The sequence below is a fragment of the Egretta garzetta genome, unplaced genomic scaffold, assembly GCF_000687185.1.
Source record: "Egretta garzetta isolate BGI_Z169 unplaced genomic scaffold, ASM68718v1 scaffold560, whole genome shotgun sequence".
Classification (NCBI taxonomy): Eukaryota; Metazoa; Chordata; class Aves; order Pelecaniformes; family Ardeidae; genus Egretta; species Egretta garzetta.
In genome coordinates, this window is record NW_009258301.1 from 896378 (window position 1) to 917188 (window position 20811).

At 41.4% G+C, this 20811-nt stretch overlaps 1 protein-coding gene across 1 annotated transcript in view; it reads right to left on the reverse strand.

The window, feature by feature from the left end:
- Nucleotides 1-20811, reverse strand: part of NAALADL2 (N-acetylated alpha-linked acidic dipeptidase like 2) — a 291258-nt gene that overhangs the window by 215106 nt on the left and 55341 nt on the right. The window contains exon 3 of the mRNA XM_009638747.1: nt 524-643. Coding sequence (XP_009637042.1) covers nt 524-643 — 120 coding nt within the window. The remainder of the gene's footprint in view (nt 1-523; nt 644-20811) is intronic.

The following is a 20811-nucleotide window of genomic DNA, read 5'->3' on the forward strand; positions in this document are numbered from 1 at the left end:
GAGGCGGTGCTGAGGGCCAGGGTTTGGGGGTGGGATGGCAGGGGTAGGGGAAGGGTTGGGCTGGGGGAGCTTAAAGGGCTTTTCCAACCCAAACGATTCTATGGTTCTGTCCTGTTGAAGAGAGGAGGGATCGAGCGGCGTCCAGCCAGGGACAACCCATCACACTTGTATGTACGTTGTTAGCAGACACAGATCCAACTATTCCTGATCTCAGTTGCCCTTTTTTCCCCCCCACTTATGCTTTTTTAGTTCTTTGAAGGATTTCTTTATTTGCCGAAAGGCTTATAGTACACCCAGCGAAAACACAGCATACTACTGCGGCACTGTAAGGTATGCAGCAAAATAAATAACTGTAACACACAAAAGGCACCGCAGATGGACGTGGCTAGTATTAAGGAAAAATCTGAATGCCAGTAAATCCTGATTTCCTGGGATAGAGTGGGAAAGCCTTTGTTTTGGTATTTTGAAACTGAAAAAAGGCAAATAAATAACTCAGATAAAGCGCAACAAGCGTCCGACTAACCTTATAAAGCAAAGGTGATTGTCCTAGCTTCAGAAGTGCGATTTTTTTGGTCACGTTTGTGATGGCTTGAATCCGGATCAAGTCTTCCGCAGTCCCATACTGTACATCAACAAGTTCTGCCTGCAAAGAGAAGACACAGTTCAGGCCATACCGGTAACCCCCACCGCTGAGGGTGCTCCTGCCACAGGAACCAAGCTGTTTGCACGAACACAAGCACCTGCACCGAGTTCTGCAATTACCTTCCCCCCGCGTCCTAACCGGGAGTACCTGTGATGACAAAGAGTTTGAGAATTCAATCTGACAGGCAAATTAATATCTTTGCAGTTTTCATTCATAATTCATCAGCTGTGATAAAACGCTGGGGGTTTTTTTGCCGGTGGTTAGAGTAAGTGGTGCTGATTCTGATGAGACTTTCCCCTCGTTAGCGACAGGAATGCATTTAAAACCATGTCAGGGATACTAACTCACTACTGTTAATTGTCCTAAAAGGAATCAGAGCCTTGTAAAGCATTTCAGAAAATGAGTGAATGATTATTCTGGTCACTTATGAAAATACAGAGATAATACATACTCTACCAATATATAGTTTTATTACGTGGTCTTGTATGGTTCCTGAGCAGCCTACCTTATCTACTGAAGTATTTTCTTATAATCCATCAGTTACCCAAGCATTACACTCCAATAACCACCGTGACAACAGACTACATCGCTCCGACACGTAAACTTTTCAATTAATACATGTTTTTAAATCACGTAGAGTCACTTCCAACTAAATTAAAAGTGTTTAGAGCATGAAGATCTTCAGCTTTTCCGTCAGAACACTGCAAGAATATGTAGTAAAGGTCTAAGTTATTATTAAATGTCAAGCATTGGCAGTGATGGAAAAATACTTCAAGATGTGTTTTCAAGGATGTTTTTATATATATGTATATATTTATTTTTTTTTATATATATATATATAAAAATATATATATGTAAAATTTAAGAATGACCAAGGGCATTTTCCTCACACATTTACAGCAGTAAATTCTGGTGAAGACCAACTATGAGGATAATCACTCTTGCACATTATTATTTTAGAATGTTATGAAGCTCTCAGCACACCATCGAGGACATTCTGGAACCTTTAAATCCCTACACAGTGTTCACATAAAACACAAGTACAAGAAGACACAAGAATATGACATGAGTGTTTAAAAATTAAAGTAAGAGGAGCAGTACAGGATGGAAAAGTTTCTCTTTCAGTTCAGTTTTGGTAACTTAAGTAAGGATTCATTGCCAAAGGCAACAGGGCTGCTTTTGGGCATCTCTACACAAACTGTTTAAATTCTAGCAACTGTTGCTCTGGATACGTAGGATGTGTGAAATTTTACTAGATTCCTCAACATGGGTATTTTAGGAAAGTATTTACCCTTATACAACTGTATCGGACTATTTTGTCTGAGCTTGCACCTCAACATTTAGGTTAAAATCAAGGAAAAAAAATTGCCAAGGTTCGTGTCACCTTAAATACGTTCTTTTAAATTTTCAAGTTAAGAAGTTTCCAAGTCCGTAACATGTCATTAGTGCTGTTCAAACCAAGTATGTAGAAAGGTCAAAGTTATAAAACAGTTCTGGAACTAGCAAACATCAGATTTAACACCAAATACTAAAACATAGGGACAGAAAATCTTGCTCTTCATAGAGTTTCTTCTGAAATATGTGGGGGCATTAATATTTAAAGAACTTGAAAACTATTTCATAAGAAAATGCAAATGGCGACTACAGGCTGAAATTTTTTTCCTGTGTGATCATGATATTTGGGAAGTATGATAAAATCAAGCGAAGAAGTTCTTATACCAGCAGAAGCTATTTTATATCTTACCTAATCTGATGCCTCTGCATACAAAGAATTCACCTCGAATGAGGAAAGGGGATTAAGCAGTGTACTTCCCTGAAGCTCACACAAATTTTACCTCATTCTGTAGATCTCAGCTTTATTTTAATTTCTACCTATGGACGTGTCAGTAGATAAACTCCAGTGCAATAATTGTTAGAGTCTCAGAAGTCTTACGGCTTGAGAGGTTATATCTAGGCTGATTTCTGGGGAGACCTCTAATCTAATTCCTTTAGACCCAATGCCTTTCCCACCTTCCCTCAAGCAAAGCAAAAATCAGAGCTTTCATCGTTCGTATGAGAGGAACTACACTGAATTTTCCTGAGGCAAAATCAATACCCAAAGATATAACATAATGAAGTATCAAACCACGTGCGTCTGCAGTACGCCTGGGTGAAAACAAGAGCCCTGCCCATCTACATTCATGTGCCGCTTCTCTTCGCATCATTTTTGCTAGCTGCCCCTCCAGGGTGCTATCCACCGCTCTGTAAACAGCAAAACTACATGTTTGCACAATTATTAATGCATTTAGCAACTGCCCTTGGATGTTCTTAGTTAATTTATGGATGCAAACTGCATCTTCAAGAGCTGCTCACTGGTCTTTCCCAGGCAACGCGTGAGCTCAAGAAGCACAGGCGGAATAAAAGCCCCTACAAAAGCACAGCTCATTTTTTAATTATGTGAGAACCAGAACTTGACTCCCTGCTGCCCCAAACACTCTGCAAACCACGTTCTTTGCTCCAAATGTTAAAAGTAAGCCCCAATGCCAAAGCTCTTAAATACATTCCTACGCTGAGAGGACGTGTAAGAAGTCATTACATAATGAAAAAGCAGCTGGGTATAATATAACAAAGACTTGCGTGTGCTTTCATTACACATCTTCCACTTGAAGGGCATGTCAAAGCTCAATATATTAGAAGATTTTCTTTTGCACTTGCCTGAAAGTAAGCATGACCTAAGCCTCTTGTTACTGTCTGACTTAAGGGGGACTCACACACTCGTATTTCACTGTGAATTCGAAGTGGTTCTCTTCTCATCACCAATCTTTGACCCTTTAATTTTACCTTTCTGGGAACCTCAGGTGCAAACATTGCACACGTCTACCAAAGTAAGTGACCACATCCTGGTAACGTCACAGATGGCCAAGCAGATGGAGGCTTGCACAGCTAATCTCGGACCTAACTTCAGGTAAAATGACAAAAAAAGGGAATAAAATCTTCTCTTGAGTAAAGCGGCACACGGCTCCTCCCCTCCCGAACGATGTCGGTAACCCCCTGAAAGAGTTCAGAACAAAGCCATAACATTCTGGCAGTACCATCCAGAAACTAACAGGTAAACATGAAATTATAAAAATAGTTTTAAAAATTATTCCTACCCCTTCCTTCCTTCTACACTTGAATACTTCAGTAAAATTTGTAATAAAAAGAAAAATAGTTTGCATTACTTAATAACGACATCTCATCAAATACAGTACAGCAACACTAGCTCAGAATAGTTTTGGGTTTTTTTAATACACTGGGGCTCAACTAATTGGACCCTTTACTTCCAGCATGAAATAAAAATATTGAAAAAATACACCTTTACAATAACGTTAAGGAATCCTATTGAATCCAAGGAGTGCTACCCTCTCTATAACCCACCAAGAAATTAGCAGTCCATTTATGTTACACAAAGTCCTGGTATAGTCGCAACATTCCTAACACCTCCAAAAATGAATAAAGATTACATTTTCTATTCTTTTTTTCTTTTTTAGAAATGCTTACAATATGACACAATCCTAATTTTACACAATCCAGATTTTAAAAAAAAAAAGCAAAATACCCCATCCCCAACCACCCGTATGTGATAAACTGCTTTCCTTTGGTAGGATAATTCTGTTCAAAACCAAAAGAGAACTCATCCTTTTATCAGGTACCGAAAAAGAGCCCTGGTGTACTTGGTTTAGATAGGCAAGAGTAAATCCTCTTACCCTAAAACTGGGAAACTGTTAAAGACTGAGTTGTTTTATCAGTTTGAATTAGGTACTTACTCTTTGAGTTGTTTTGTGCTAGGCTGTTTGAAAGAGATGACTATTGAGGAACAAATTGCAATGTGCAATATGGAGTTCAGTAGTATTCCCCCATGCATGAAATGAAGTAGGGGTAGGTAATAAACCAAACATTTTTAGAAAAAGTAATTATTTTATGTTAGACTTATTATTAGTTGCTAAGTCCCAAGATGATGCTCAATGAGTTATAAACTTCCTATCTTAAAAAACTATGATAAAATCACCCCAAAACAGAAAAGACAAGCACTCTGAAAATGCCACAATCGAGACAGTCAAGGATCTTTTCCCAATTTCTTCTACTTATCTCCAAAATGAAAGAGAATAAAACAGCGTTACTACATCCAGTCATGGATGAAAAAGAGCAAGACAGGTCTTGGAAAGGAGAAGTATGAATAAGCGTATGGAGCAGGTGGCAGCGGGGGTCTTGAAGATGCTGGATAATATTTTAAAACTTTGCTTTCTTTGCAAATAGAATCATAGAATGTTTTGGGTTGGAAGGGACCCCCAGAGGCCACCCAGCCCAACCCCCCTGCAGGAGCAGGGACACCTTGAACCACATCAGGTTGCTCACAGCCCCGGCCAACCTGGCCTGGAATGTTCCCAGGGATGGGGCCTCCACCCCCCCTCTGGGCAACCTGTTCCAGTGTTTTAACGCCCTCAGTGTAGAGAATTTCTTCCTTATATCTAGTCTAAATACTGAGGCAATTGAAAAAAAAAAAAAGGATAAGTTAAAAAGGTCAAAAATAATCATGGAGGTATGTTTGTCATCTCACGTGGTTATCATTCAGTCGACCTGAATGAGGGTAATAATAACAGCATGATACGTTGGCATCCGGAACACTGGCTGAGAGGCCGATTGCGGCTGATTTGCCAGGTGCACACGAGACAGGAAAAGGATGAAGGGAATGAAGGGAAAACCCCACGGAATGAGAACATTCCAGGCCAGCACAGCCAGGGAGGGATGCTTCTCACAGCCACCCAGCTGCAGATGGAGTCAGCGCAGGGAAGAAGGTAGGTCTTAAACGCAACTGCTCTATCTAGGCTGGGAATCCCAGGGCAGAAAAGCACCACCCCTACACAAATAATTTTACTAGTATTGCTTAAGAGACTACACTAAGGTCAGTACCGAGCAGCCTCAAAGAAATCTTGTCTGAAAGGTACAAACTTATGCAGAAAACAAAACCAAAAGTAGCATACAGAACGGCGGCGGTGAAAAATCTTCTCTTCTTAATGTAATGTTACCCGTTGTTACTACCACAGTCCTTCAACCTCAAATTATGAATATATTTTATCAAATACCAACCTGTTGACTCATATTAATGAGCAGCTTCTACACAAACTATTTGGGAGGTCAGGGCCGTAGAAGCCGTAGCTGTGAGATAGGCAGCAGTCAGCTCATGTTCCCTCCCAGTTCTGGCCAACCCACCAGAAGCGTGTCAGAAATGGATGACCTAAAGAGACTCCAAGTAGTGAAGAAAACTAAATATTAAATGCTATGTATACAAGGATTGCTTATTCCTCAGAATTAAGACAATTTCTCCCAAAACTACATAATTCTAAAAGTATCAACCCCTCGGTTCTGTAACTGTTCAGGCTTACGACGTCCCCTTCTTTCATTCAAGTCAATGCCCTTTAATTGTCCTTCAACACTCAGCCACTATTTTCAGGTTGTTCACAAAATAAAGGTAACAGAAACACCCAACGCATGATCAGTCACAAGTAAATAACCTTCAACTAGTCAGCCCGCCTAAAGTAAAAACTCCAAAATATATTTGCAAATTGTACCTGAGAAGACGGCAGTCTGCAATCAGGACATGAGGCTAACTTTAATTAAACACTTCACTGTAATTTATTTGCACAGCTCTGAAATTGAGGCTGAAGGCAGCATTCAGCAGAGCATAAAAGTAAACTCAAGCTGGCTGTAGATCAAAGCTGGACATCAACAAACACAAAGAAAGCTGCAAACATAAAACTAGCTCTTCTCTAAACTTCGAGAAAAGGAAGAAAGAAAAGGGGAGATAATGGAGCTGGGCCCAAGTTTGCCGAATTATTTGCCGGTGTAAACTCTGCTGCGCTCGCTGACAGGAGCTGCTGCTCCCATTTCAGCCAAACGCTTCCCCCCGATAATCGGGGCACCACAGCTGCCTGCCTGTGGTTGCTACCCCCAAGCCTCCGGCCTTGTCCCATTGAGCACACCAGAGATAAAATAGCCACAGCCATCTTTTATATACTTACTGTATTTCTGCATAAATGTTAATATTCAAGGTTATCTTTCAAACCTCGTCCTTCACTTGGTTCCAGGCAAAAAGAGGGACATGGAGAGACCTTCTGTGTTCGTGGCACACATCTGATGACTGTCTGTAGCTCAACTGAAGGTTGAAGGAAGACAGTAACGTGCCTAACTATTGATTTCTTTTACAGTAATGGCACTCACTGTGAGTAGGACCCCCTGTCTGGGGGAATGGTTTGAAGCTGCGCCACTGCAGGTTTAGGCTAGACATTAGGAAAAACTTCTTCACAGAAAGGGCTGTCAGGCTCTGGAAGGGGCTGCCCAGGGAGGTGGTCGAGTCCCCATCCCTGGAGGGATTTAAAAGAAGGATAGATGAGGTGCTTAGGGACAGGGGTTAGTGGTGGGATGGCAGGGTTAGGTTAAAGGTTGGACTCGATGATCTCAAAGGGCTTTTCCAACCAAAGTGATTCTATGATTTCTATGATTTCATGGGTAGGACTGGCTGAAGCTAAGTGCAAGCGCAGTAAGTTTTATTTTCTGTTTTAGGTTGCTAGGCTCAGCATTATCAGAAAAGACCTGCGAAAGCATGAGCAAGGGTATAATTAAACAGTCATTAAATAAAGACAAGTCTGACACAAGATAGAAACAAATCAGGAAAGAATTTGAGGCAGATGATAGATTTTTAAGAGGAGAGTTCTCGGGGGGGGGGCACACATGGACGGACGGGACGTGGGGGGTCTCACATGAAACAGTCATTTCTTACAGAGCTGCATTTGCTATAAAACAAAAATTCCTTTCTTTAGGACTGTTTTCATGCAAACACCATACTCCAGTGTTTCCAATAAATTCAAAATAACACTCTCTTTGAAATCCCCTGGGGAGCTTCCCACTCTCTTATTTACTTTATGAAAAATTTGGTCCAAGGCCTCAAAATCCACGCATGCCGTCTTCGGGTAGCAAAGACTGCTTGCAGTGTTTCGTGTCCTATGACACTTGGGCATTCCCAAGCTGTCTGGGAAAGCTTGTAGATACATTTGAGGTAATCACACAGAAATGCCTCTGTGAAATCCTGAGAATGACTAAACTGTATGTTTGAAAGTAAATTCCCCTACCGTTTCAGCCAAATGTGGACACTACTTACCCAGACTCTATTTCTAGTAGCGCAGGAATCCCTATCCTTGAGCTTCTTTTTAGGTCTTTTTAGAAAACTGGAACAAGAAAAATCATCTTGCGCCTTGAAAAATAATAACCTAATGCATTTCCAAGCAACTGTCTGAGGCAAGCCGAGGAGGGATGATTTGTGCAATTTGAATTTGAACATGCTTTCTGAGCCCAAAAAAGCAAATCATCACCTGTCTGAATAAACTGAAGCTGATTTTGCTCCGTTACAATACCAAGAGCTGCACCTGACCCACAATGTCTGGGCAGATTTAAATCACAGAACTTCGGTATCATTCCATGTAGGTGTGGGGTCATTAAATAACTAGCAGGTCATTAATTAACTAGTTGTTTTTACATACAAGCATTTAGTCTTCTTCAAAGAGATTCACGACATTTTTTCTTTGCATTTGTTAGCACCTTACTCTAGAGGCTTTCTTTTTTCCCTCCAGTATTCCCACTCACACAATAAAATTCCAGAGTAATTCAGTATGACTCGCAGTGCCAGCTTACAGTCAGAAAGGATTCTTTGTGCCTAGCTTTTGTTACAGAAAATGGCACACTGCGTTATAATGGCAGCCAAAACTCTAACTTGGACCAAAAGAGAAAGAAAAAAACCCCAGATGTCCCTTAACCTCAGTGTGACAGAGCCTGGCCTTGCAGAGCGAGTCCCGTCGCGGCAGCCGTTAAGCCCCCGTCCCATCTGCCCAGCCAAGACAGCTCCGTTCCAGGCAGGGCTCTACCAAAGCTTCTCCTATACCTTGCTTTTGCTGTTCCAGCATCATTTTCAGAAAGAGACTGAGGTTTAACTCGTTTGCTTGCTTGCTTTTTACAGCTTATAGCAGGTTTTTCTTGTACGAACTCCCAGGGAGACTGAATTAAGATCGAAGCCTTTTTATAGCCTACAGAAAAGAACCTCTTCTGTGCTTTATGGTTACAGAGCCCCGGATAAATCTGAGCTGACATCGCTCAGTTCCCTGTTGATAACACTCATCCTGTCGACTCCTCCCTTTGTATCTATTTTCAACTTTATTTTCCCTTCTTTTAATTCATTCGTGCTTCCCCCCACCCTCTGTCCCAATTCACATTCTTCCAAGTTTCCCTTAAGCAGGAGGCAAAACTAATACTCGAGCGTACCTTCCCAATTCAGGCTATCCAATGAGATATCCAATCAACAAACCTAGTTTTTTCATCTTTTCTAATTATATTTAAATGTAAATCTAGTTTTTCAGGTATTCTGAAATTAAACATTCTTATTTTCAGTCATATTACATTGATATTTATTTATTTTAAGGTCTCCAAGAACATTGCTTTGGTTATAAAACACGACATCATTCGGGGCCTACAATCCTATCAGAAATTTTGAACTCTCCTTAAGCGACGCCGATTATTTGCCATCTCACAAAGCTCACCAGTGACAAAATTCTGAATTCTAATGATTCTTCCTTAGATAGGCTTAATATTATTTATATCCTCCTCTTCGTAAGAGTTTACTGCGAAGACATTTAGTGGCGTTAGTCTCTAGAACATAAAGTCACATTGAGCACCCTTTCCTAAGCAGAACCAGTAGTCTGTATTTGCCAGCCTACTTGGTTTAGCTTATTCAGTGGTGATTATTCATGCAAACATACATTTATAGATTACACAGACTAAAGATAAACTAAACAAAACCAGAATTGTTCAGCTGTAATGCGACATCTTACAAAATAAATCATAAGCTACATATGTACATAGTAAATTAGAATGGTGTGATTTCAACCCGGCTTTAAAATCGTCAGTGAAATGACTTGATTCCAGAATCCAGTCCCACTATGTCAGAACTCAACAAATTCTCCAGGCCGGACTGCAGGGACACGGAGACTGAAGACATGAAGAACGAAAGTAAAACATCCAGAGGCTGCAGACTGTCCTCCTTCAATGGCCTTTTTATCACATATTGAATAAAAAAACAGGCATTCCCCCTAGGGTAGCTACAACTGTCTTTGGAGAAGATGTTTGCACCTTACAGAAGGCGCCTGGAAGCGCTTTATGTACAACTAGGTTCTGCAGACTGCAGCAGGAGCTGCCAGCTAGACGGCCATCGAGGGAAGGAGCCATCTCAGCTGGGCAGGACAGGCTCCCAAAAGGCTCCGGGCACATTCCCCTTCACCTCTTCGTAGGCTCAACCTCAAAGAGGGGGCAAAGCAAAAGAAAGATGGGCCAACATGGAAGAAAAATGGGGCAACATGAAAGAAAGATGGGGCAACATGAAAGAAAAACGGGGCAATGCAGAGGCCGGGGCAACGCAGAAGCCGGGGCAACGCAACACAAGTTTGCACCTACACCGGGGCAACACGAAAGAAAAACGGGGCAATGCAGAGGCTGGGGCAATGCAGAGGCCGGGGCAATGCAGAGGCCGGGGCAACGCAGAAGCCGGGGCAACGCAACACAAGTTTGCACCTACACATCCAGAGCAGGAAAGTAATCTCCCATCTGAAATGACAGGTCATAAGAATGATGTCCTGTGAATGCAAACACCTTCTTCTCAAAGGCAGAAGATGTGTGTCCACTGCAGTGAAATGTTACATGGAAGTGCTTTTGATTCTTTTCAAGTAAAATTGAAATATTGCAGTTTAGAACTATAATACATTTGATATCTTAATTTTCTAGAGGGTAGCATTTCAACTTTGTTCACCTCTGCACCTTTAGAGTTAGTCTGCCTGTGTTAAAACAGAAATACCTCGGAAAACAGCCTTACAATTTTCAGATTTCTAATTTTTGCCACAATTCTGAACACATTTTGAAACAGCGCAATTTTCATAGGATGAGAAGCCTGTTTCCCGATCCACCCTCATGCTAGTGCCTGCACAGTGCACCAAAATATGCAGGCTGGCTGTACATCTATGCACGCTTGCTATGCAAACACATGCTGTTGTTACTGTGTAGATACAGAAAGATAAAACAGACACCTACCTCAAAGGTGCCAATAATCCCGCGTACGTACGAGAGGAGGTCACCCACTGCATCATGAGAACACTTGAGCTTTCAGAAATGTCAGAGAACTCTATTTTCCAGAGTACAATAAATGCTCTTTCACAGAGTACTTATAGCCCTTGCTTGGCCAAACATCATGCACTTGAACATAATCAGAGAGATGCCCAGCCATGTAGTGCTGTAAACACAACTCTGAGTGGTAAAGCGGCATTTTATCAGACCTGGACAAGTGAACATGCAGGTGTGAAAAGGAAAATGGCATCTTTCTTATCTGATGTGAATTTTGTTGGTTTAAGCCATCACACAGATGTATGGGTCTCCACATCACCTCTTCAGAGAAAGGAATAAGGAAAAATGCATTCTAAAATTACAAGTACCTTTGGATGAAAGAAAAGGACACCAATGAAAACAGGGAATACACTTGAGCAAGAACGAGTTCAAGTGCCCAAACGATTGACCAAGACAGATATAAAGAAGGCTGTATGTGAGAACAGCATAGCTCTATGGAATTAAACAAGTAGATATTTCCATTTTTCAATCACCTAACCTTACGGAAAGAAGACTTATCTTACAAGAGACATGTAGTGTGCGGTTCAGGTAAAATTGTACCAGGAAGAAAATCCAGTCCTTTGTTGTTCCAGGCTTTCAAATTTTGTTTTTAAAAATGCACTTAGGATTTTGGAATTGCCATTTGGTCATTACTTGTGATACTGTACCTGCACTGCTTAGACATCTAGAGGTTTCTATATGGCAGCACCATTTCTCTTTCAGAAATAGCCTTAATTTTCAAAATGCTTTATTTTTATGAATAACAGCAAGGATTTAATGGAAGTTCAGGATAGGGCCCTGCCAAGTATCATTGCTATAGCGTAATCAGCAGCTCGCCTTTACCCTAAGTCCTTCCAAAGGTTAGGGTGAAGTTTTTCCCCAGTTGTCCCAAATTTCACACAGACATTTTCATCATTCGTCTCTGCTATGTGTTGGCAGAAACACCACGGACAATTTGTGAGCTTGTTTCCTGTACTCTCAGCAGGACTGGAAAATCCTGGCGGAAGGGAGGAAATCCCATGCAAAGGACAGAAACTGCTCCTTTTTAGAAAAGAGCCCAGTGAATTGTTCACCTTGTGCAGTGGCAGCGCATTGAATCATATCTCAAAAGGAAAGCTGGAACAAGGCTGGCATTATCTAAAATGTATGGGAAAGTCTGAAAGCATGCCAGCATCTGGCAACTTGATGGGGAGGAAGGAGTAATCTGACCTCCAACATCAGACAACTGATTTCACTCGTAACGCAAAAACTTCATCACTGCAACCCTGCAAGAGCCTTGGAGCTGGCTCCGAACAGGGCTTCCCTCATCTTCCGCACAGCCTCAAATCCAGGTCAGCCTCCTTCACAGCAGTAGAGAAGCGCTCAGTACTATTGGAGCCATAGTCCTTTATGGTACAGTTTCCAGTAAAAGCAGTTAGGGACATTATTACAGAACTCTCAGTTACTATAGAAATCTGCCCCCAATTCTTTCTCTTCCCCCATTACGATCCTTCCTTCCCTGGACGTTGAACAACCAACAAAAAGAAACTAGAATCACGGAGCTCAGTATGTGCTCTCATAAATTCTGATTCAACCACAAATTTCCTTCACGGTCCATCTTCCAACAGAAGTTTGGTCCCTTTTCTGAATTTCAACAAACACAAGAAATTAAATTCAATAGACGAGACAAAGAACGCACAACGGTCATCATTAAAAATATTCACTAGTTGTATCAGCTGCTGAAGGGGTTCCCTTTGTATTTCTTCATTTGTCTTTACATTTTTGCTACCAACTTTACAAACACTGTATGCGGTGACGAAATTATCTTCATTGCAAAGAAAACTGAAAAATTATGAACGTTTACTGCAGGCAGAGCAACTCTGCAGGCATTAGAACGGCAATAAGATCATCAGGGACAGATCTGAACTGGAAGAGCCAGTCTTACCCATCAAATCCTGAGCCTAACACTGTCCGTGCTGACACAATTTCTCATTCCAGATTTTTAACTTGCGTCATTACATGACTGTAATATTTCCTTTTAGCCTTAAGATGCAAGAGTTTTATGGGTAAAAGGACAAGATAGACAAAGACATGAGAAAATTTTTTTGAATAAATATTTTGATTAGAAGAATGATGCAGTAGTTCCTTTGCCAGTACTGTAACTCCTAGCTTTTCATACTTCTTCATCCTCTAAAATACTCCCCAAGTAAAGATCGTGCCTGGCAAGTGCTGACCTGCAGCAGGAGGAACATCTCTCCTGGATGACAATGCAGCAGGAGCGTTCTTGCATATTTAAGCAGCTTGGCTCTCTGGTAGTTGAAGCCGTTGCCAGACCTCTTCTATCCTTATTCACCTCTGTCTGCCCCTCGAAGACATCAGTGTGAAGCAGTGAATCTTACAGGAGACAAGACTAACTCTGTATGGTAACATAATTCAGTGGAAGGAAGATAAATTCCTTGAAGCATCTTCTTTCTCCCGCACGCCTACTCTTGGGCCAGTCACAAGCCGGTGATTGATTAGTCACCTTCTCGTGGAACTGCAGAGCACAGGAGCATAAGGAATAATTATGAGAATAGAACTGTTATATCTCATGATTAATTCACATTAAAGCCCTCGTAATGAATGAGATAAACACAGTAACTAATATTCATTACATGACGTGTTAGACATGAGATTTATTTGTATTTAGAGGAAGAGACGGCAAATCAGACAGAAAAAACTTGGAATGCCTAATTCTAGAAAAAGGGAAGACTGATGTATTTCCAGCTTTGTTTAGTTTGCCCTGATTTTTCTATTATCGACGAGCGGATACTTCTCTCCCGGGATTGCAACTGGTGGGCACCGTCAGAAGTGCTGCATTTACAACCAGCTTAAAAGTGAAATTCTGAACAAAAGCTTTTTTCCAGGATATTTTCATCCGGCCAGCGAACAAGCTCTGGCATTTTGACAGCTTACATATAAACCCAATGCACTTCTGCCAGCCGCACCTGGATACCAAGCTTAAGACTTGCTGATGGTTTGTAACTGGGTCTTTTTTTTAATTGTTATTATTATTATTCTTTTTTACATTTTTAAGAACTCAGTTCTCATGTATTTTTCAACCAGCTGTATCACAGCTGCACATTTTTTCATCCTGCTCTGAAAGGCTTTCAAAAGCCATTTACTTCAAAGGGTTTTCTCAGAGAGGCCTCCTTCACTTTTTGGTCTTTCTTACCATTACGGCTCTGTGTCCAGGTTTAGAGCATTCCTCAAAGCCGTCCCTAGAGAGGTTCATCCTTTGCTCTTTTACACCAAATTCTTCAACAAAGAAATCAGACAAGCCGTTAAAAATCTGTCCTCAACAAATTATTCATATAATGGCAGCTTTATCCTCAACTACCTTAGATTAGTTGTTTTTTTTTTTTTTCTTTTTTTATTAAGAACTTATTTGCGCTCTTTCAAAGCGGTCATCTTTGAAGATCATATTTGCACTTCGTGTTGCCACATCCTAACAGAGACAGGAAATCTTCAGACTTGTTTGGGGTTTTCAAAATTTCATTTTGAAATATTAAAAAGATTTTAACAATGAAAAACCCCAAAGTGTCCTGTAGAAAAGCATTCAACAAGCTGATATTATTACATTAGAAGAAATGAATCTTTAAGATTTTGACAAGATGTTGTCCAATATTGACTGTAAAAGTCAGACTGGTAGCTACAGATAACTCGAAGACAAAACCCATTGCTAAGGCTTCAACTGATAAGATTTATCACGCTGCATCGAAGATTAAAATCGTTGCTCCTGGTTCTTTTCAGCTGCCAGCTCTAATTCACAAGAGACATCACCGTTATTTAGGCTTTTTCCTCTATTTTCAAAAATAATCAAGTGCAGTATGTCAGAAAAGTGGTTTGTTCTTTTTTTTTTTTAAAAAAAACACACCTTATTTTAGTACAGCAATTCTAACCCATATTCTCATGGATGACTGCCTGATGCCTGGGAGTGCCTGGGTCAGAATCTGATGGCCATGCTCCTGGGGACAGGATGGGCAGGCACAGTAAGATGCCACCTGCCTCCAAATACAGACGCTTCTGTATTGCTGATGTTCCTTAAAAGGTTTTAGGACTTGTTTCTCATCCTCAAAAATAAACTAAAAAGATGAGAACGAGCAATAGTTTAATCAATATTGTATTTTACAGTCACTCATAACGACCGCAAAGCCGAGTAGCATTTTAACAAGTTCTTCATTGTTTATGCATAAAACTTTCTTTTTTTTTTTAACAGTAAAGTTATATAAATAGTTTTAAGGACAAGGGTTGAGTATTCTAGAAATACAAAAATGTTTTGTTATTGTTCTCATTATCTTAGTTATAGGGTTTTTTTATGTCGTTTTTCTCATCCCAGCAATTTTTTAAAAGCTGATAATGCATGCTTTGTAGTCTCTCTGTTGGAGGAAATTTTTGCTTTTGTTTTTATGTAAGAAAGATCCCTTCAAGGCAGTTTTAAACCTTCAAAATACTCGAGAAATTTAAAAGAAAAAGATCCCTAAACCCCAAACCAAATAGCTCACAGCAGAAGCAGCTTTTTGCTTGGAATTCCTCCTCTGAGGAGGATACGGCCTGTGCATACTTAAACAGGAAAAACACAGGTATGTTGTTGGTAGGTTCAAATTTACTAAGAAGATGTAAAAGAAATTACAGGGAGACGATAAGATAGCACAACCTAAGCAAGACGTGCCTTGTGATTCAGCAGAAAGATTTCTACTCGACTTGGGAGTACCTCTGTGTTCAGGTTTGCTCCAAGTACCATTAACAGAAAGTGGGAATGAATGAAGAGAAACTGGGAGGGTATCAGCGCAGATATCTACTGAACCACACAGGTGATTGCAACTTGCCTGGTCTAGATTATACAATAAAATAATTAAAGAGAAAAATATTTCTTGGAGATCCATGCATTTACAGAAGCCACTTCGCCTGCATTCTCTCACGGCGCCTACTAGCAGACAAAATTCAACTCTGGTTAAAAATTATGTAATTCCCATTGATTACAATATGAATTTTATTTGCATTAAAACCTGAACCAAGCCCCAAATCCATTTCCCAATGCTTGCACCCTTTAACATTTGCCACGTGACTGGAATATAAATAACGTTTCTGGTTCAACACTGTTCCCTCTCAAATATGCTAGAGGCCTTACTGAAAAATGCCTTTGGCTGATCCTGTGCAATGGCACGGAAGCGCTCACTGATCTGTTACATCTCTAGATATCAAGGCGCCTCACCTTTTGCTTTTTTGCATTTAGAAAACCTCATTTATTATTAACGACGTTATTACTAAAATGCCATTACTAATATTTCATTAGAAAAACATCAGCACGGTATTGACTCGCAATTATAAAACAGCAAAAAGGGGTTGCAGCAGGAGCCACTTGCATCTTTGAAACCTTGCCCTTCAACGGTATAAAAATCTTGCAGCAATATTAACCGGGCTTTGGTGCATGGTGAACTACTATTATTTGTAGGGACCTGTACAGCTTTATTTATGAACGGTGATGTGATATATGGCAGCAAACTGACGGGATGTTCTGCAGGACATCTCTCCAGTGATTGTTTCTTGTAGTCCTTGACTGCAATTTTAAATTCTATAACCTTCACATTGCATTTCGCAGCTTTCTATATGTAATTATAATGGAGTGGCAGCTATGCTGTAGTTAATGCTGAATGTTGTTTTCTGTTTAAAGGTCAAGTCTATTCTAAAATCCATATTCTTAGGGAGATTGTCTTGAAAATTTGCTGTGCCTACTTGGTATGCAGAGCAGTGGTCTAAATTATGATTATTTGTGGAAGAGGTTTCTGAGAAACTCTTCTATAAATAAAAGATAAATAAAGCTCCTCTAAAACGTCTAAATGTTACAAAAATCGCATGATTCTTCTCATCTGCGTGCATGTGTTATCCAACCTATAGCCCTAACCATCTGCAAACCGATTTCAGTTGCTAGGGATTCATTTTCGCTAGTACATGTCTCTTCAGAGAAGGAATTTTAGAAAATGATAATAAAGGTAATAATGAACTACATTGGCGTGCCTAAAAGAATTAAATACACACAGGTATCACGATTCCCTCTAGCTTGATATTTTGCACCAATGTGCCATTGAAAATGACTGAAAGACTTTGGGTGAGATGCTGTGATTATTTAATCTGAATTATACGCACTCTCTGCCTCTGGAATTCGAGATGTGCAAGCGAGCGTGCTGCAAGAAGGCTCATTTGGAAATTTTGCCTAGGGATAAAAATAACCTGGGAAGATTTAAAAATTTTCTAAAACCAACCCGCTGACACCAATCTTAATTCAGAAACATTGTTAAGGAAATTACCACTGATTAACTCGAGGGAAGATAAAAGATAATCACGTTTCCAGCACAACGAAAGCGAATCGAATGAAAGCAAGCTGTTGGGTCAAGGATTTCCCGATGCATTTTCCCTCCAGAGGGATTCGTAACCTCCCGGTGCAGGGCTAGAAATAAAGAGAGCCGCAGCTACTGCAGGAACCCAGTGCTGTGGTACTGGAAAGAGCCAGCAGAGAGGGGAGGGGACCCTAAGGCGCACAAGTGGGGGGCCTGCAATGGGCGGGAGAGTTGAGGGGAACAGGCAGGAGAGGGGAGGAAGACTCCCATCTTTCTGCAGAGCGAAGGACCTGGGAAAGAAGGGGATGGACGGGAAGAGGAGACATCTGAGCACAGCTGTAAGAAAACAGGGTATCTGACCAGAAGCGAGCAAGCCCCCCCTCCTTCTGAAAGATGATCTGACAGCAATCCCAGTCCCGCTTCCCTTATTCCCATCTTGCCAAGATTGAAGAATGGTGGGAAGATCACTGAGTGAGCTTAACAGATGGGTTTGTGCTTCTCATATTGCTTCAGGTTGCATTAATCTCTGCGGTGGGTTCTCATTTAGCTGAGAAAATGTCACCAAAACAAATGAACCGGAGCAGGCTGATATGCTACCAACAGATGTAGAGAATCTCTTCTGCATATTGTAGATAGAGGCAAACAGTCGGCATCCTCACTTGTCTGCTCCCTGCAGCCCCTCCAAAACTAATCAAAGATATCGCTGGCTGAGTTGGGAGTATAAATGCCTAAAATCAGCAGACACTTCGAACACAGAAATGGGTAGAATCAGTCAGGGAACGCGGACGATGGCAGGGAAGTGAGGTGATGTAATGGAGGAGTCCAAGCAGTCAGGGAACAGGGACAGAGGAGGCGTCAAAGTACAAAGGAGGCATGGTCAGGTGTTGGGAGAACTGCCGTGGAGATGGGGAGGATTCATTTCTGTCCACGAAACCATCAAATCCCTGCCTGCATATGTGTTCCTATTTCAAGAACACGCCAGTACTTGTACTTTTCCTAGAATCATAGAAAGGTTTGGGTTGGAAGGGACCTTTAGAAGTCATCTAGTCCAACCCCCCCAGTTCCCGTACATCCTCTCCCAGTTCATGAATCAACATAGTGCTTTCAGTGTACGAGGTCCGGGAAAGAAAAGTGATATTCTACTGGACTTGCTGAGGGTGTCCACGATGACAAAAGGAAAGGACAGAGCAACAGTGAAAGAACCGACAGGGGTTCGGTGCACTCAGCAACCAGTTACTCCTGAATTGGCAGAGGAGCGTTGTATAGCACGAGGCAACGCTGCACCAGGGAGCATCTCTGTTTAAAGTCCTAAAGCAGATTTAGGATTGCCAAAAGCTCCTTAAACACTTCAATAAAGCAAAGAGTGAATAAATTTAAGGTGAAAGGAAGGTGAGGAAAACTTCAGGTCACACAAACATAACTTCAGAAAATCAGGGAATACAAAGTAAATACAATCTTCATTTTCCTTTAATTAGTCTGTCCTTGAATGTTGATCCCAACAGACCAATCGTTACCTCCGCTACGATTTTCTCCTTACAGTTGCTAAAGAAACAGGGAACAGAGCAGACGAACGTTGCGACACCCAACCTGAACACTCGTTTCCTCCTGATGTTCGCGGTACTCAGTGGGTCTGCTTTAAACCAACCGCCCGCGACCCGCGCACCACCCTGTCTTCTGCTGCGCTTTGCTGCGCTTGGGGATCGCCGCCGCGCGCGCGCCGACCGGTGGGGCTGCAGCAGGCACCGACAAGGACATGGCTTACCAAGGCGGTACTGAAAGGAGGACGCTGGGGCTCTGGGGGTTCACACACACCTCGCCTCGGCTCTCGCCGATGGTTCCCCAGCTCACCCCTCCACTGCGCTGCGCCACAGCGCTCAGATCACCGCGTGCCGCGAGGAGCACACTCGGATTCACCACCCCAGACTCCCTCGGGGACTGGCTAGATACTGTTTGATCAACGCGTTTTGCTTTCACGCATCAATTTGACGCGATGCCATTTCCCTTTATATCGTACTCTCTTGGCCAGAGTGGCTTTCCTGTTTTCATCAAGCAGACGAAAGGTTTAAACTCTACAAAAGGTGGCTGATCTTTAAGATTTAATAAAAATATATCTCATGTACGTAATTCTTTCCTTAGACCGACCTAGCCTACGATCTATTATTTACATAACTCCTGCAATAGCTATTTCCAAACCGACTAGACAGCTCTCTCCAGAACTGCCGGGTGCCCTGCCTGTCACCGCGATGGGTAAACAGTGTCACCTTTGCAGGCCCTGATGAATTATAGGGAAGTCGCAAAGTGCACCATCCATCACAATGGCACTAAGTAGGTTTTTGAAGTAGATTTTAGATCACGAATGCTCACATTTTTACTCACAAATGCTGTTTAGACTGTTACCAGAAAGCACAAATTGGATGGCTCATATACAATGGCCATATGATGAATGGACATGACAGGTGGTCAAAGAAAATGAGTCTTGCTATTCTACAAATAACCTTGTCAACATGAAAGAAGAACTGTAGCTCTGCTGGTCGCCAGGCTGCAATAACTTAATGGTTTTATTTGCTTGTAGTTCTAGCAAACCCAATGTACAAACGAGACACAATGAAGCAGCAGCATCGAAGCAGTATTAGCAATTCAACCTGATTATGTGACACACAACAGAAATTTTCTACTAGGGATGCGTCACATTTGAAAGAAAATTGTTCAGATTACGAGTAGCTGTTACAAGACTACCTTTTCACAGGGAAAGCCTCATGATTTTGCAATCACAACCCACCGGAACATACTCAAAACACGCAACTTTTAGCTCCATGGCAAGCAACCAAGTCACCCTCCAACGGCCGAACACAGCAACAGCCACCACCTGCTACTTCTCATTTCAAGTTTTTCTACTTCTGTTAGTTTAAATAGTAGAGATTACTGTTTAGGATTGAAAGTCAGGGAGGTTAGACCACTACCAATTCATCCATAGCCTAAAGAAAAAAGGAAATTTCCCTTTCAGGCAAAACCCCAGATCTAAGGACACTTTGGGCAGACTTTCTGAAGAGGAACAGAAAACATCTGAAGTTTTCTGAGGGTGTAGGTATCTCAGAGATCTGACTGTAAAGTTGTGCACAGAGCCTCATTCTTCGCCTCAAGTACAAGCTCCGAGTTTTGCCAAAGCCAAGGTACATCCACGGTGTGTGTGGTCCTCGTTTCCGCAGAACTCAATCATAGATAAAGCTGCTCTGAAATATAACTGAAAGTGGTACATGTGTTGCTGGGAAAAACATCAATGATTTTTCCAGGAACACTGGATTTCCTTTAATCTGATGAATTTGTTAGCAACACATTTATTTTCATGAAAGCAATCTCAAAGGCCACGACAGTACTTTCATCTCATTACAGTTACTTTTATTAAGTTACAGTGAGAAAATAATATTACATATTGAGTTTCTAGGTGATAAATGTGAGAAGCCAAACCCATTCATTAATACTTTTTACTTGCCCATGGAAAAGTTAAAGCATACGTCATGCAGGTTAGGACCTACCCTTGCCTGCTTCGTTTCACTGCTTAACAACAAACTTTAACCTGAAGCTGTCAGCTTGATAGAGCCC